This window comes from Triturus cristatus, chromosome 3_2 (assembly GCF_964204655.1).
Source record: "Triturus cristatus chromosome 3_2, aTriCri1.1, whole genome shotgun sequence".
NCBI classification, from domain to species: Eukaryota; Metazoa; Chordata; class Amphibia; order Caudata; family Salamandridae; genus Triturus; species Triturus cristatus.
In genome coordinates, this window is record NC_140584.1 from 989,787,189 (window position 1) to 989,806,291 (window position 19,103).

Below are 19,103 nucleotides of genomic sequence, written 5' to 3' on the forward strand. Positions count from 1 at the left end.
GACTGATTCGGCTTCAGGTCTTGGAGATGTGGTGCCGTCTGGGTGTGGTCCTATGGGGTTCCCCTCTTCGGCCCACGGCGCCTCTGCCTCACCGAAACCCCCCGAGGGGGGTCCATGTGGTTTCGCGGGAGGTCGCCGGGACTCGTGACTCGCTCCAGAGTCCTCCTCGGTCTTCTGGGCAGGCGACGGCCTTGCCAGAAGCCGAGCTGATGCCGCTCGGGCACCGACGGCTGTCGGCACCGCGGAGGCTGGCTAGGGGCCGGGGTGCGTCCTCGGGTCCCTATCGACTCTCCACGCAGGCGGCTGCTTTTTTCGGTGCCGTTCTTTCGCCGACCCGGACCCGCCCCATTCTCCTAGGGCACAAGGGGTGCAGGAGGTCATCTCGGCATCCCCTCCGGCGCCGGTCAACGTCACGCCGGCGCCTGTGGCTGACTCCACGGCGCTGTGCCGGCGTCTGGTCGTTGACTCGTCTCCAGAGGCCCCTTCCTCTCCAGCGGTTCGTCGATATTTTGTCTCTTCTTACCCGGAGACGGGACGCCACATCGTGGCCTTTTCCCCCACGTCTTCCAGGGAGGGCTCTTGGACGTCCCTGCGGCCACAGCCTTCCCCAGAGGCACCACAGGTCTCCCACTCGTTCGTGCATCTCCCACCATTCCAGGGCTGGCCATTTCTTCCTCCAGCTGGGCTCGGGGATGGCTGGCTTAGTTTACAGCCGTCACCCACGGAGGAATTGCTTTCCCCCTCGCGACGCCCTACGGAGGCGAGTGCAGCCTTTGCCCGGGCCATTTCCACGGCCGCTGTTATTCTGCGCATGGGCGACCCTGCCACCCCATTCCCTATAGACCATTTGCTTGAGGTTCTCCATCAGGGCTCTGGTGGACGGTAGCTGCTTCTTCCCTTCGAAGCTTCGCTCCATAATTCTCTTCTGAGGGCCTAGGGGCGTCCTGTCACGGGGGATCCGGTGCCCCAGTCGCTCCTCCACCACCACCGTCCTGCCCCGCATGATCCAGTCTGCCTTTCTTTAAACCCTTCTACCCAGGGTCCTCTTTTGCAGACTGCTTTCCCTTCCTTACCTTTGGTGGTGTTTCCTCAGTCACGGGAGGCCCGGTGGCTGGATTCATGGGGGTGTAACATCTTCGCTTTCTCTAGTGCTGCTTTGCGAGCGCTCAACACGCTTTGTGTGTTGGCCAGGGCTACTTCCAGCTTGTGGGATTCCGTGGAGTCCCTTCTGTCTTGTGCCACTCAAGAAGGTGTGTGCGCTGTTCTGCGGCACCATGTGATGGAGGGCCGGGAGTTGCCCGTGTTTATTCTTCGTTCGGCCCTGGATGTTTCTGATGCTCTCTGCCGCACTATGGCAAGTTCAGTAGCTCTCCGTCGCCATGCTTGGTTGAGAGATAGTGTTTTTCCTGAGAATGTTAGGGAGCGTCTGGTTGACCAGCCCTTTGATGGGGTGTTTTTGTTTAACACCCATGCGGATGCCTCCATTCAGCGGCTCCTTGCCGGGCTCCGTCCTCCTCCTCCGTAAACTTGGCTTGTCGGTCCTCTACTGCTTTCTGGACGGCGTTATCCCACCCTTTTTTTTCGGGGGTCTGGTGGCTCGGTTGGACCGTCTGCGTATTCTGTGTGGGTTAGCGTGCCTTCGGGGTCCTTAGGTCCTTAGGTTGACCCCTTTGTACTGTTGGCTGTTGGTTCAGCCCCTTCGGCTTTTGTGTTTCTTTGGTTGTTGGTACGCCCGTATGTGTCCTCAGGTTGAACCTTCTTTGTGTTTTTTGTTTGGCTGATTGGCAAGCCGTCTGTGGTTCTATCTGCAGGTCCTTTATGTTCTTGTCCTCTGCTGCAGGCTTTTTCCCTAAGAGGTGTTCTCATGTTTTCTTGGGACATATCATACCCTATGTGGGGTACTTGTAGCTATTGCATTGCTCTGTCCTGTGCTGGGGAGGTATGGTCGCCCTTTTTCGGGTTCCCGGCCTTTCCTGGCATCACTGTATACCACTGGTGCGGTCTCTTGTGTTGTGTCCGGGCGCAGCTTGCGCTGACCCAGGTTCTGTCATTCTCGGTGTTCGCTACATCGCTCGACCAGTCTGGCATGCTGTCTTCAGTGTCGTGTTGTAGCGTTTCCGCCTTCCTATCCGTCTTTTTGGCCTGACCCTCTGTCTGGTGTTCCAAGGGGCTAGATTTCTCCTGGCTTTCCTGTATTCTGGTTGACGGCTTGGGTCCGTCCTCCGTGTCTTTCCCTTTTCTCTTTTGGCTGGTCCCACTTCTCTTCATGGGTCTGTGTGTGTCTTTTGAACGATCCTTCTTTGGGGATTGTTCTGAATTTCCCTGGCCTCTGCCCTCGGCCTGTGCCTGGCTTGTCCTGGGTATACTGCTCCATGGTACTGTCAGCTGCCGGCTGCGCACGCCTGCTCGTTCTGGTCTGCCGCCGTGGGCCTTATTGTGTTCCCATGTGCCCCGGCCTCTTGTTCTGCTGGGGCTTTGCGCACCTGTGCCTTTCTTCTTATGCCTGCGTTTCTTGGCTGTGGAGCCGTTCCTGCCTTGCCTGCTTCCTTGCGGCTGATGCCTGTTCAGCTGTCCACTGTCGTTGTGTGTTTTCATACGGCAGGCCCTGCCTCCGGTTCTATCTCTTCTCCCTGGAGTTGGGGTCGTTCTTTTCCTTCTGGATGCTCCTAGGTGGCTGTCTGTCCCTACGGTTTGTGGCCATTGTACCGTGAATGGGCTTGGGGTCTCTTAGTCTTCCCTTCGCCTTGTTCTTGCTTGCTTCTGCTTGGTGGGGGCTGGGCCGCCCTTCTTGTCCCCTTGGCACGTCCCTGCTGGGGCCCTGTGTTTCTTCCTACTGGGGAGGTTCTCTCGCAGGCTCTCCTCCCCTCTAGGTATGGCTAGGGTATCTATTCTACATTAAGGAATCTGCGGTTAGTAGTCTCTATCAGATGTACAAGTTACTTACCTTCGGTAATGAAGTATCTGGTAGAGACGATTCTAGTCGCAGATTCCTTCACGGCCCGCCCTTCCTCCACGTTCTGGGAGGTCCTTCAGTTTGGTTTTCTGCACTCACCTCCCTCCGGGTGGCTTGTCTTCTGTGGCTGTCCGTTTCGCTTCCTCCCAGACAGGATGCTTCGTTCTGCTTGATTGTCCCGCCCCTTCTTTTATGATACGTGGTCGGTTGGTTCATGTGTGCTTCTGCATCCCTCCCCCCTGGTTTTCTCTCCAGTGTAGGGACCTACTTTTACTCTTCTCCCTTTACTAGTTTGGGGTTTCTGATTCCTTTGCAGTCCTCTACATTGTTTTTGTTTTCCCTGTACCTCGGTCTTTTCGCTCCTTTCAGGGGATAAGGCCCTCCTTGATGGTGTCGTCTGGAGATGAATTGCTGTTATTCCTCTGTTCTGGGCTTGTTGCCCTTAACTGTTGTGGATTGTAATTGCAGTCTCTCTCTATCTCTCTCTCTTCTGCTTTGACATTTTTCACATGCTTTCTACCTCCTGGGAGGATGTCGCCTTGCCTTGCAAGGATGTTCCTCGGAGCGGTGCTCTGCTCTTTCACTGCTATGGCTTTCCCCGCTTGCCCTTTTTGTACCTTAGTGCTTGGCACTTTTCCAACTGGTGATGCTCCTCGCCTTTCGTTTCTCTCTTTTCTGTTTCACTGATTTTTTCGCACACTGTTCCCATACTCTCCACAGTTTTGTTTGTGATGGCTCCGTGTTATGGCGCGGAAAAGTTATGTGACCTTGCTGATGTCATGCCCGCGGACGACGTCAGGGCGAGTCACGTGGTACTGCCACCCAGCATGCAGAGATGCTGGGGCAAAGAAAGTTTTCCGGGTCCAGTCTCACGCCTGGGGATAATTCTACGTTAAGGAATCTGTGGCTAGAATCGTCTCTACCAGATACATCGTTACCGAAGTAACACTCTGAGCAAGCGCGTACTAGTCTTTCCATATGCACATCCATAGCTGGCCACCAATAAGCTTCCCTGACTCTCTCCTTTGTTTTTACGATCCCCATGTGTGAAGCATGAGCACTTTCAATCAACTTGTCTCTGAAGGCAAGTGGCGGAATGAGTTTGCTACCACGCATAAGGAGACCGTCTACAACAGCAAGATCTTCTCTAATATTCCAAAACCCCTTAAGCACGTCCTCACAGTCTTTCTTCTCACACCAACCACCAGTAACAATGGAGATAACTTTCTACAACACATCATCACACACCAAATATTCTCCCCATACACTCTCAGAAATCAAACCTTCACTGATAAGGCAAACACTGACTTCTCACTAGCAAACAGCTCCCTATCATTTATCAAATCACCATCTTCACCGCCAAGTCTTGGGACAAAGAGTTGCAGAGACCCCATCCAGTCAAAGGACCAGCTTAACTGCCACAGAAGCAGTTCTAACACAGTGCCTAGCAACACACCCCACATTCCAGAACATGTAAGATGTAAGCCACAGGAGAGTGCTCAGGACACCACACATACACTTTAATGTGAGAATGAAAGTCACAAATGTTGTTTTTAATTACAGATGATGCTGTGGACGAGTTTGATGTGGTGCTAGGTATAGATCAAGAAAAAAACAAATCTATGAAGAATCATCAGTCAACACAGAGAAACGAAGGTAATTACCATCTTAACATCAACCAGAATAAATTATATTAATGTTGAACTCACCAGATTCATCTTTTACAAGAAACCCCTGAATATACTTACACCTAACATGCGAGTTATATATGGAGACAGCAGCCAAGGTTTCAGATTGCTATGTGTGACATTTGAATAATTTCAGTTGACTTTTGAGTGACATTTCAACGACTATGGTTTCAGAGTGTGTGTGTGTGAGTGGCATTCTACTGTGACCCTTTCTCACAAGTAAATCAAAGCAGTAACTAGTATTTTTGTGCGTTACTGTGAATTTGCGATTATTATGCAAGGTTAAAAACCCAGCTTCTGTAGTTAACCACTGAAAACCTGTCCAGGCCAGACAAATGTAAAGCCTTGCAATACGAACACCTCCAAACCACATGCTTTTTGATTCATGTTGGTAACTTTGTGCTGCATGATCATTCTTGTTTCACCAACTCAAATCACTATGAGTGGTGCCTTCTTTGTGCACAGCTACTTTACTAAAGCGACAGTACCTCGTCCAGAGGATCAGATTGGTAATTTGATTTTAAGTACAAGAATACACACAGTGTTGTTTGTGTCAGGGCTCTGGGCAATGTCCATAGGAGCTCTATACTGAATTTCTAATCTGAGGGTAAGGTGACTGATTCTTCAATAAGCAGAGAAAGCGGACATCCAGACCATACACTAGTCCTGTGTTGTGTTGTCAATAGTCTCCATGTGCCTGTTCTCTGCAATGAGAGAGGGGGAAAGCGATGGATTCTCAGGATTCATGAAAAAATGCAGAGTTTATATGACTTGCCTTCAATCTGCGGAGCAAGGGCTAAAGGGCTGGGCCGTCACAAGGGGAGGGAGCAGCCGGGGCCATATGACGCAGACCCCTCTACTTTCAGGGCCCCACACTGCCACTGCTCATCTATTTACATAAATGTGATTTAGTCAGTGTGCAAGATACATATGCTGCCACATAACTCAGCCTGGAGGTGCATACAGAGTAATATTTGTCCAAATGTGGCAGAGAATCTAAATCCAAATATATTTCAGTGGTCCAAAATGTAGAGAGTAGAGTGCTGCCATTCACCAAAATTACATCCCTGTCACAACGGATGTACGAAGCGCTTCAGAATTTAAAGTGCAATATAATTATGGCATACCTTTAACACAACAACCCAGACCTCTGAGGCAGCTGTAACCTAAACCAGCCTACCACGTTATTTGAGAATTGAAGGACCGGTAGTGACACTATTGGTGAGCACAGCTGAAGTGCCGGTCTTACGGGCCAGCCCCTCCCTCTGCCATGACTCCCCCTGCACGGGCTCCCCTTCACGTGATGACACGTACAGACCGTAAATCTGAATCCATTGCCGCGGTGGTGAATGTACTTTTTCGTAACCGTGTAGCCAGCCACTCAGCCTGCCTAAACCAGCCCATTCTTTAGCTGAGCCAGCCGCCCCCAACCCTACCACAGGCAGAGCGGAGCCCGCGCTGCAGCCTGGCTTTTTGAGAGTGCAGGTAACAGCACTACGGCTTGATAGCTGATGCGCTATAAATGTGAGGTTGCATTTCAGTACATGATGCGGACCACCACACTGAAATGTGTTAGACTAACGCCTGATGTGTGGTACTTGGCAGGGTTGTAGAGAATATCAAATATCACTCGCCAAGAGTAATAGGTGTTAGACGCTCCGCCCTGTACTCATGAACTTAGTTTGAACGTTTGTTTAATTGCAATGAGGTTATTAAAAATTAATTGCCATATTCACAATATGCAACAGCAGAACAGTAGAGAATTCACAGTGAAATAAGTTCTAGTGTTTTTGTTTTGTGGCTATGCAATATTTGAAAAATTAATTAGAGAGTTATGGGTCACGCTCACAATAAAATATGAACTTAGAGAAAAGAGAAAAAAACGTGAAAACAGGGCTGCTTTGCACTATCTAACAGCAAGTGAAAGCAGGTTCAGCAAAGTATAAAGGGATGTCTACAATGAAAAGAATTCACTAAAATGCCAGCATTGTAAGCAGTAGTAAGTGGTTTGTAAATCCAGACAGCACTGAATTCCCAGGAAGAGGAGGTAGAGGTTATTTAAAGAATAGTTATGCTATTTTATCACATACATGGGGAACGTATATACACATTGGATTCAACTGACACATCCTGTGTGACATCATCAGGGAATGTAAACTTTATCAGCACATTCAGTTACCACCTATTGATGTCCAGATTGATTGCCATTAAAGTTGCTGGCCCCAAGTAACTACCAGTCCTCTTGTGATATTTTCCAAAGTGTTGCCAACTATACCTAAGGCAACTCTGGAACGCCATTGCAAAGAAGTGGATTCACAGGTAAGAATCCACTTCTATTGGACTTTTACAGTGTATGGACCTCTTCATCAAATCTCACCCACTGTAAGCTCTTATTAAAAATGCCTATTAGCTGTAACATTCAGTAGACACCTTTAAAAAATGTTAAAGTACGTTCAGCTCCTTGGTAGCTGCTTGAGAAGCTCTACGCAGTATAAATGTGAACACATGCACACATGCATGTGAACATGTGTGCAAGCTGAGCAAGGAAGCCTGCAGTCTGACTCATGCTGGTATCTGCGCACGGATATTACTGTCTGTCATATATTGGGCAGAGACTAAATTCATATGATTTTGATTGGAGACCATTTGGGATGCAGTGTAATGTATATTACTTTTACAGACAAACAAAGCAAAAACCAAAGGAAATGATGGACGGAGTGTTGAACATTGGAAGCACTCACCCCCAGTCAACTGATCTGGGTTTAATCCATCACCGTTCTTTAGCCCACTCTGCCACCCCAGTTCAGACATGGCCATATGCAAATCAGTCTGACCCTGTGCCTCATGGGAACAGTCCAGCCCGAACTGCCAAGCCATGTCTTTCCTGGACCGGAAACAAGCTTCCTAGGACCGGTTTCTGGCATTTCAGCCGTCTTCAGCCAGGCTTGCTTGAATCCAGTGGCAAAGTGAGCAAGGGACTCACGTCTGAGCATACCCTGCCAACTTATGGCGAACAAAGCAAAAACCAAAGGAAATGATGGACGGAGTGTTGAACATTGCAAGCACTCACCCCCAGTCAACTGATCTGGGTTTAATCCATCACCGTTCTTTAGCCCACTCTGCCACCCCAGTTCAGACATGGCCATATGCAAATCAGTCTGACCCTGTGCCTCATGGGAACAGTCCAGCCCGAACTGCCAAGCCATGTCTTCCCTGGACCGGAAACAAGCTTCCTAGGACCGGTTTCTGGCATTTCAGCAGTCTTCAGCCAGGCTTGCTTGAATTCAGTGGCAAAGTGAGCAAGGGACTCACGTCTGAGCATACCCTGCCAACTTATGTTGAACAAAGCAAAAACCAAAGGAAATGATGGACGGAGTGTTAAACATTGCAAGCACTCACCCCCAGTCAACTGATCTGGGTTTAATCCATCACCGTTCTTTAGCCCACTCTGCCACCTCAGTTCAGACATGGCCATATGCAAATCAGTCTGACTCTGTGCCTCATGGGAACAGTCCAGCCCGAACTGCCAAGCCATGTCTTCCCTGGACCGGAAACAAGCTTCCTAGGACCGGTTTGTGGCATTTCAGCCATCTTCAGCCAGGCTTGCTTGAATCCAGTGGCAAAGTGAGCAAGGGACTCACGTCTGAGCATACCCTGGCAACAAATTGATTGTCTTGGCCCTCCAAGACAATCAATGCCAACGCACACAACAGCAAAGAACTTTTCACCATTGTCAAGGAGTTTGCCTGGAACAACAGCAAGACCACAGATGTCCCACCCTCCCAAGTCCTCCGCATCAAATTCTGCACCTTCTTGCACCACAAAGATCCAGCAGATCTTCAACAGGTTCATCACCCAAAACCCTGCCACAATGCTTGCCACCACCACACGCAACCATGCCGCACCCCAACAGATCATGCTCAACTGGACTCCGCTCACCACAGATGACAAACATAAGACCCTAACGAGCATCCACTCAGGAGATGGATCCTTGCCCTTACCACATCTTCCATAGAGCAGCAGCCTCCATCGCCCCCGAGCTTTGCAGCATCATCAACTACTCCATCGAAACGACCACCTTCCACAATGACTGGAAACACGCTGAGATCAACACCCCTGCTGAGGAAGCCATCCACCGACCCGACAGACCTCAAGAACTTGTCTCATCTCCCTCCTCCCCTTGCCAGCCAAGGTCCTCGAAAAAGCCTCAACGTCCAACTCTCCAAGTTCATCGAAGAGTACCACGTCCTGGACACCTTCCAATCTGGCTTACAAAGAACCACAGCATCGAGACCACACTCCTTGCCGCCACCAGGGAAATCCGCTTCCTCCTCAACCAGGGCGAAACCGCAGCCCTCATCCTACTGGACCTCTCGGCCGCCTTCTACACTGTCTCCCAACGCACTCTAATCACGAGACTCCACGACGCCGGCATCTATGACAAGGCACTGGACTGGATCCTCTCCTTCTTACTGGCTGAGCACAGCAAGTCAGACTAACCCTGTTCCTCTCAGAACCTACATAGATCAGCTGCAGAGTGCCCCAGGGCTCCTCCCTGAGCCCCAACCTCTTCAACGTCTACATGGCCCCCCTCGCTGCCATTGCCAGAAACCATGGACTCAACATCGTCTCCTATGTGGACGACACACAGCTGATCCTCACCCTCACCACGAACCCACAGACGACAGAATCAACTTTCACAGCGGAATGAAGGTCATTGCTACCTGTATCAAAGACAGCTGCCTCAAGCTCAGCTCGGACAAGACCAAGGTACTCATCCTGGGGCCCGCCTCCTCAGCCTGGGACGACTCCTGGTGACCCGCTGCACTAGGAAGCCCTCCCACCCCTATGGACCACGCACGCAACCTCTGCATCATACTGGACTCCTCACTCAAAATGAACCGTCTGATCAACGAAGTATCCTCATCCTACTTCCACACACTTCACCTGCTTCGAAAGACATTCAGACGAATCCCCACAGAATCCAGAAAGACGGTCACCCATGCATTCATCACCAGTCGACTTGACTACGGCAACACACTCTACGCTGTGTCACCCAGAAACAGCTCAGGAAACTACAGACTGGTCCTCTACATCCCCCGTCGCAGCCACATAACACAACACCTCCGACACCTCCACTGGCTCCCAATCAACTAGAGAATCACCCTCAAGCTCCTCACACAAGCCTACAAGGCTCTCCATGACGCAGGACCAGAATATCTGAACCACCGCCTCGCATTCCACGTACCTGCGAGACAACTCCGCTCCGCCCAACTTGCCCTGGCCTTCGTTCCATGGATCCACAAGACCAGAACAGGAGGAAGATCCGTCTCCTACCTCACTGCCAAGACCTGGAACACCCTGCCCCTCCACCTCAGGCAATCCCTGTCGATGATCCAATTCAGGAAGGATCTATAGACCTGGCTCTTTGACTGAACCTCCACACCTAGACGGTTCAGTAGCTCCCACCTCCCCCTAGCACCTTGAGACCCTAACGGTTGAGTAGCCGCGCTATATAAACTCTTGATTGAATGATTGATTGATTTTAGACAGTCAGAAGGTACAATCTTGGACCCAGACAAACCCGCTTGATGTATCCAACCCACCCTCCATTATGGTCAGCCTGAAATCACACCAAGGTGACTTTTAACCATGAACAGTGACTACTGATTGGTACTTTACTTTTTCTTTGCAGTTTTTGCCTTAAACCTTTAAAAGTTTATATCTCTGGTTACCCTTCATGAATTCTTTGTCATTTTACTCATTACACATTTCTCTGTTTTTATAAATTGTTTGGGGGATTTTCATTGTGTTGTATTTTGACTTTTAAAACTGTTTTGTAACTGCTAAATGATTTACACTTTAAGCTTGTGTGCTCTGTTCTGTAGCTACCAGAAGATCAGCCCAGGTTTATCTATTTGGAGCGGTGTTTGACCTCAACAAGTTTGTGGCCTTATTTGTTGTGGTGGACGCCCATCCAACCTAATTTAGTAATCGATTCTCTAAAAGGGTGAGATAAAGGAGGTGCTCTTAATTTGCATATTCCTTATGCGGTTTCAATAACTAACTCTGTTACCTTTCTATGGGTTTCATTCATTAATTGAACAGAAGAATAAGTTACAATTTGCAAAAAGGCAGAGTCACTTAAATTCAGACCGGAGTTATTAACACTTAGATTGTTCTTTTAATGAAGGAGACTTGGTCATCGGTTCAGTAGTTTCATTCAAATTGAAAGAAGAGGATGATGCTTGTTTCATGCCCCTTGAAGACTCTGGTGCAAAAGAAAACTCCCTTTATCCCACAAGTGAGTAAATAATGTTTTTCTGCTTAGTCAAGAGGAGTTGAAGCATCTCAATATTTCTGGGTATTTGTCTCTCTTTTTCTCCTTTCTTACACTCTAGCTTGCTTGCTCTCTCAGCTATGTCTCTTTCACTTGCTGTTCTTTTGCAATTTAATTATCAGTTTTAGTGTTTCTTCACTGGAAGTTATAAAGATATAAAGTCTAGCTATTGGCACTGTTGGGATTTCATTTTGCTGGTTTTTCTCTGACCATTCCTTCTTCAGGTTTCATCTTTGGACTAATGATGAATAGTGTCTTCTGAAAATGTTTCAAGCTAGTTGAAGTTTGTGAGATGTCAGCGCGATAGAAAAGAAATTACTTCAGGGAGGTGAATTTGATACGCAAATGCTGTGCGCTTCAGCGCGATACGAAAGAGATTCCTTCTGTTAGGTGAATTTGACACGCAAACGCTGTGCGCGTCAGCGCGAAGCAAAGTAAATAACTTTTGTGGCTTCGATGGTGTACGCTGCGCTCCACAGGTTCAAAACGTGAATACGTTCCGTGTTGACGCGGTACGTCATAAATCTTGAAGTCAATGTGGGAGGAGAACAGTGGCAGTTTCACGAGCCGGTGAGTGCTCAATTGCGCGCGGGGAGATAGCTTGAGCGAAACAGAGCGCGGAGATGGCTCGAGCGAAGCAGAGCGCGTGAGCGTCTCACAGTTGGGCTCCGTATAATTTCTCCATAATTAACTTTAAACTTTACATTTCCTCCCAGTGCGGTGCGAGCGCCAATACGTGTAGGGGAAATAATGAGAGTGTCAATAAAGTAATATTCAAATTTGAATTTGAACTTGAAAAGGGCACGGCTCTCTGTATATGAACGATCCCAAACTCGAGTGCCTTGATCATTAATAAAAAAAAAATGTACTCACTGTTGGTTTGTGGAAGAAAAGTCCAGTAGTCCAGTGGAAACAGTGCGAAGATGCGGTACCTGGGCATAAGGAATTCACATTAAAGTAGAGTTGCAGTGGACTCGCATCTTGTAGTATGAAAGTAGATTGTAGCTCCAAATCCCATCTTCTGTCGCCAATGAAATGATGATAGGGAACGTAGAGTAAGTAGATGCCAAAGGTTTATTGGAAAGTACAGAGAGCTGTCCCTGGTATGACCAAGGCACAGGTGGTAACTGACAGTATCAGAACATTGGAAATCAGAAGTCTACCAACACTTCAGATGACATATGGAAGTTCTGACAGTCATCTGACTACATGACATCACCACATTTTTGTTATTATGTAGTGCGCTAGCACTACTACTTTTGTTTATAATGATTTTATAAATTGTCAGCTAACAAAAGCAAAAAACGACATTGGTGGACTAAATGAATTTGCATTTCTAAAAGGAGGACCACAGTTGTTTCATCATAATGAAAATAAAATTGTAATCGATCACATCAGGACGAGCACAATGCAGCTAAACTATGCATAAACACATTAGTGGGAAAGCACTATTATCTTCCTATCTCTCAGCAAACATTATCTATCTTTATCCCTATCTCTATCCCTCTCCCTCCAAAATCTAAGGTTATTAGTCCTCTTGTCATCTGTGTTCACTCTTACCATGTACAATTCCTCCGCAAGTATCCACCCCTCCAAGTCACATTTCCATTTTTCATAGGATGGCTCCTTCTTATAGCTAATGTGTGCCAACCCATGTCCTTGCTAACAGTGACAGTGCCAAATTTGTATTTACCATTTTACCATATGTAGGACTAGGGTCCAACATACAGTAATTGAGTTTCATCTCACCTAGCCCTCCAATTGCATTTCACAGCTGCATCAGAGTTCTGTCCCAAAAAACACACCCACAAAACAACATCTCCAAATCATATGTAAGAAATCTGTGTTTGAAGCTGACCCCCCCCTGATCGGAATCATATTAGAGAAAATAAATTTTTTTGCACTGAACTTGAGTGAGATTAGTTCTATGATTAGATCTGTACTGTGTATATAAGAAATTAGCATTGCTGGTAATTGACTTGGTTTATAAGAGTACTTTTCGCCATTCTAAATCTGGACGATTTCTGCAGAATCTGGAGGAACTCTACTGAACACTATAAAGAGCATTGAAGGAACTCTGCCACTGTTCCACAGCAAGTACAGCGTGTTTCGGAAGATCTATCTGGGAATTCATTCCATGTGAAATGTATAGGCCCAAAAAACTGGCAATATTTAAAGAAAATGAAGTCCACTGCACCCCAAGGCAGGCTTCTGCCTCGTCAGAAATCAAAAATAATTTTCCTTTTGTAGTCACCCATTGTACGATAAACTCCTATCCATTGTGGAATACTTTTCACATGTCTCTAAAAACCCCAAACAATGATAGTCCAGTTGTTTCTGATGTATACTATGAGTATTATTGTGCGTACCACTCATTAATACCCACTGTATAAGCAACTGTGACACTGTAATGACTAAAAAGTACAAGTGCTGTAACAAGGTTGATGATCCTGAACACTAATGTACAATGTGCCAATTGATGTTGTTACAAATGAAAAAACAATAATATATATATATATTTTAAATGAATCCAAGGTATATAGTCAGACCTTCCAGAATCCGAATTAGGAACCAGTGTACAGAAGCTCATCAGATCCTTACTGAAAACTCCAGAGTATAATGTTGGACTGAACTTATAGTGTCTACGCAGTCTTCCAAAAACAATGAACCATCTCCCCAGACGTTTTGACAAGAATTTATTTGGACTGTCTCAAAGAGGAAATATTTGTTACAATCAGAGACATGGACAATATCATATTGAAAGGCAATACTATAACAATCTTTCAAAAAGTTGCTGTGTATACTCAATGGAAGACAAAAAAGTCACATTCCATCATAGATGCAAGAAAATCCCATAGCAGTTTCCATTTTGTCTCACATACAGCATTAACAGACAGCAGCACACATCTCACACACGTGGGCTCAGATTAGTGAAGAATACAGGCCCCAGCTAGGACCGCAAGTACAAGGGTTCGCCCTCCTGTGTACGAAAACTAGAAGAAAGTTGGCACGGAAACTGCAAATACAAAGACAGAGTTTATTAACCCTTAAGGGTGGTCCTACAACCCACACAACACTCTTCAGTATTGCATAGGGTAGCACAAAGAACTTGCGTACATGGTCCCCTTTTATACACAACAGAGGGGCTCATAAGTGGGTGGATACAACATAGAGCAGAATTCATTACCATTTATGGACATTTTCGATACAGGATCAATATGTGGGCGGAGTTAACAATTTCCTGAGCCCGCGAAAACATGGTCAAACAAGGACTAACTGATAACAGATGTGGTCAAGTCTGGGCATGCGCCAGACGGACAAAGGAGCTATTTATAGACTGTTACTAGGCAGATTCCAAGAACAACTAGCGAAGAGGTAGGACTCTTCTCGTGCAAAGCACGTGGAGACATGACAATACAAAATGGAGTCCGGACAGTAGTCAACATAAGACAAGAAACACATTTTGACTGTAGAGAATTCGTGTCTTCAGTGAATGCTTAATCATATCTCTGTTTTAGTTTTCAACAGACGACCCTTTCAGCATTTACTGAAGACATTCGGCTTATTAGGATAATCATCATATATGTCAATTTTCATCATCTGTTCCACCTCCTTGTTTAAATTTTTCTGATAGGTGATATTGGCAATAGCTTTCTTATCAGGAATACAAAATGACACACATAAAGAACAAACTAAGGGACCACACTGAACACAGATGCAGCAGGAAGACAAAACTGCTACAATAATACAGAGACCAGTTAAAACTTTCCATCCCCATGTAGTGATCAATGCCCAAAACCATCCAGAAAAGGTCCAAGTACCATTTTCTGTGTGGATCTCAGCTGCAATTTTATGCAATTTATTAATAGCGTTATAGACAGATGGCGTGTGGTCAGTAATAAATACACAACAACTACTTCCGATAATTCTACATGCTCCACCTCTGTCTGCTAACATAACATCTAATACCATGCGATTCTGTAACGCAACAATTCTAGTGATTTGCAATTCTTCCGTAAGATTCCCAAGAGCAGCAGCAGCTTGATTCGTTACAGCCTCTACAACTCTCGTTAATCGTCGAACTGAGGAAATATGAATTTTTATGGTCAATTGTGTCCCCTATCTTAGACCCCAACGGCTCCATGTACATGCTACAAGTACATGTATGTTCCCTCCAGTTCCAGCTATGAAGACGCAAATACATGTGCGTCCAACGTCAGCATGTCCTCTTTCAGATCCACCATGAATGGGTCAAATATTCCATTCCTAAGTATGATTGGCCACCGACTTTATATGGTTCACTTTTCTAGTTTTCCAGTTCAGGCGAGTAGGCCCTGAATTCTGTCATCAAGCCATTTCATGCTTCTGCCTCTGAAATGCTCCAGCCTGGACCTGCATCCGTATCCATGAACTTTGTCCTACTCCCTGCGCGGCTAACGGTGCCTGACGCAGCCTGTTACCTGCCAAAAACTGTATTCAGCCTTCGAGTTATCTGCTCCGCTCCTCATCCAATGCATTCCTGTCTAGTAGTTTAGGTAAACATCCTTCCAGCTACCGAGCAAAGAGCTTGGCCTCGCTGTCTTTTTGCAAATAATTCATAGCCCCTGTTACCATGGAAGATTCCTGCCCCCTCGCATCTCACGTAGACACATAGACGCTTGTACATGCACTAACAGTCAGTATAGAATAGATTCCGTCCAAGAAACCTTTCCTTCTGGATAACACAGTTCCTTAAACAAAGATATTAGATACGATTTGGGATTAGGTTGACCTGACCCCCCAGACTTCTGTCTCCACATGTAGAGCTAAATGTCAATTCCCCTTCACCCTCTAGTTGAACGTCAATCACACGTCATGCGGCTGTGCGCGCATCTCTGCCAAATATTTCTGCTGACACTGCAGGATTCTCTTATGGATCCACCCACTTGTGACATCATTTTAAATGACGTTTCTAGTATACGCCTGTATTTACGCCTATTTTCATTACGTACGTGTATTCTTATCTGTATTATCAGCTGTTACGCCTCCTGCATCTGTCTTAATGCAATGCTTTTCATATATATATATTTACTTGTCAATAATGTATTGCCTATCCCTTCCTGAACCTTCGTGGTGATGGAATAAGATTGCCTAGTTCGAACTATGATTCCTTTGTAAGGAATAAAGCCCTTTTCAGAACCTCTAATACCACGGATTCTGCCTCTTATTTTGACTGAGTTATTCTTACTAGACTTTACCGCATAAAAATAGTACAGGTAATTTGAATATTTACCACATAAATTGGCGCCCGAACAGGGACACTTTCTCATCTCACGCGCCGGAGGTGCGTTGCAGGCCCGGTCCTCTGCCACAGCTGAACGGACAAAAACGCGTACCCGCAGGATTTCCTGTATCTCCCTCCGGCCAAGCGGGGGTGACTGAGGCTGCGATCAACACCCAGACGAGGCGGTGAGAAGTGCGAAGTATCCCGACCAGAGCCTAGCTGAGAGAGCAAGATCCGAGGTATACAGAGGCCCACCAGGTTCCGAAGTTCCGAGTCGAGTCCAGTCCAGTCCGGTCCAGTTCAGTTCAGTTCCGAGGCCTTCCGTTCCGTGCTACCCGGTGAGTACCATTGCTGGGGAGGCAGTTAGACGTGCACATTGGTTTGTGCCGGTCCTGACGGGTTTGGGTACACAAATCCGGTCTGCACTGTTTTAGCAGTGTATCTGTACTGTTTAGCAGTATATCCAGTATGTTCATATATATATAATCTAGTATTAGTATTATGTCAGTAGTTAGTTTTCTCTTAATTATCATTGTTCGTTAAATGGTAAATATTAAATGTTTTACTGTGTTCAAAAATTTTGGTATGAATGAGTGTTCATTATTGTGTTTTTCGTATTAATTGTGTTCAAGTCCAGTTCAAGTAAGAATCAAGTAGCAAGGTTTAAAAACGCCGTTCTTTTCAAAATTAAGACAGATCAAAACTAGAAAAGGAGTACTCGAAGAAGCTGTTCCTATTCCACCTAGGGATACTCCAGGGTATTTTATGTATCATAAACATGGCTTAGATGCCGTGTTATATCTTGACTTATGGGTGGACTACACCAAGGATCTAGCAGAAAGTCAGAGATGGCCCGCAGCTGGGACATGGGATGCAGATTGCATCATGAGAGTAGAAGAAGAATTATGGAAAAAGAAAGCCAGACAGTCACAGAAAGATGCCATTGAACTATGGCGTAAAGAATCGCATAGGCGCACAGAGAAAGCGCTCAGACTGGAAGAGAAAAGTAGGGAGAACTCAAATAAAGCCCGAGAAAATATATTAATTGAGGAAGGTACCCGAGTAAAAACAGAACAAGTAGACAGGCAACGAAACACTCTTATGAATGGTATGTATCCTCTCTTGGCCGAAGGTTTACCTAAGGCCACCCCGGAAATACCGAAAGATTTGCCGCCCCCATTACTCCCGACTAAAGCACATCCCAAGACCGCAAAGGATATTTTCCTTTCCTCCTATTTAGACGATGTAGCTCCCGAATATGTTAATGTTCCGCCACACACACCACCTGTCGATGGTGCTCAACGCCGAGATCATCCGCCCCCAACTCCGCAACTACAAACTCCTCCGCACAATCCAACTTTTCCTGCATCCGCAGTTTCTACCTTACATCCCACAAACCCTTTTATGCCTAGCACCTCAGAAGGTGCGACAGGAGGTGCGGCAGCAATTTTTGCCACACCACCATTACGAAGTAAAGCGTCTCTTAGGGATTTAGCAAACCAACGTACACCACAAATAGCAACGTCCGACATGTTTAAGGAACATCTTATAGATTGTAGATATGATCCAGTGCCCGGTAAAAATTACAGAATGCTGCTATCATCACTACGTATACGACGAGCTTCAACGTATTTAACGACATTACCAGGAATGATTAAACATTTAGACAATATATATCGCCTTGTCCAAACAGGGCAAGGCCCTGAAAGTATTGACGAAGCCATGGAATACCAGAAAGTGGATGTACAGAGACTATTGTTACGCTTCTTCATAAACTGCTTGATCAGAGACAGAGATAGGTCCGAGGTAGATCAGGATGAAATGCAAGTCCTTACCAGATGGGGTCAGAATATATCAGAGGGAAAACACGATAAACAGACATGTATAGTAGCTATGTGCCGAAAGATCCGCAAGGAAGTAGAACGAACACATAAAGCCAGATCGGAGGCAGACAAAACTGAATCAGAGGGAGAGGAGGAGGAAGAATCAGAAATGCCCACAGGACAATTAGAAACGATTGCTTATGTAGGTAGGGGAAGACCTTGTAACAATACCCGATACTTTAATGACCCGATACGTCCGATACGTCCAGAATGTAACAGACATTTTCAAGCCCCTATGCTAAATGCGAAGTCCCCTGAACACTTATTCCAGGCTGCTGATAAATTACTCCGAGACCGAAGGGGGTATCGTATGCTCGATTCTATGGATGAACAAGAATTAGCCAGGTCAGCAGTACAATGGGCTGACAGTTCTGAAAAATACAGTGATGATGCGTTAGCACACACGTTTTTGAATCTTACCCCAGAAGAACAGCGTTTAGCTGGTATATACATGATACAGCACCTCGTTATATTGTATAGAAGCCAACGTTCCGATCCTGGTCCCCTACCTGATATATTGATAGAACTACTCACGAATACATGGAGAGGTTCGGGTACTGATTTAATTAAAGAAATTCTAGAACATCGACACCAGTACACTGTCTTCGTATGCCCAGAACATGTTTCAGTTCCCCCCAAGTTGGAAAGAAAAACATATCACATAGACAGACAGAATCCCTTACGCGAAGTGCACCCAATCAGAGGCGAAGACAATACTTTTAAACGCGTGTTTGTGTACACGCCCATAACTAAAATTGAATTATTAGAAATGAAGAAAGTAGTACCTAGCCATGACAAAGACCCAGCAGGTTTCCACCGTGAGATAAAAGACATGTTACTCATGGGAGAGTATACTTATCCGGACATTATGAAAATATTAAAAGTTTTATTGCCTGCCGGTATTTACGAGAAACTCAAAGAAAAGGAATGGGAGGTGGGAGACCAAAAGATAGAGTGGGCAGCATTAGAAAACGAA

General features: G+C 46.2%; 1 protein-coding gene across 2 annotated transcripts in view; it reads left to right on the forward strand.

The window, feature by feature from the left end:
- The window catches only part of LOC146858945 (zinc finger protein 135-like), a 161,632-nt gene that overhangs the window by 95,481 nt on the left and 47,048 nt on the right, over window positions 1-19,103 (forward strand). Inside the window, exons 4-5 of one of the 2 annotated variants that reach the window (XM_085649596.1) lie at window positions 4,517-4,609; window positions 10,835-10,945. In XM_085649596.1, coding sequence (XP_085505722.1) covers window positions 4,517-4,609; window positions 10,835-10,945 — 204 coding nt within the window. The remainder of the gene's footprint in view (window positions 1-4,516; window positions 4,610-10,834; window positions 10,946-19,103) is intronic. The other variant, XM_085649597.1, reaches the window with a different exon arrangement.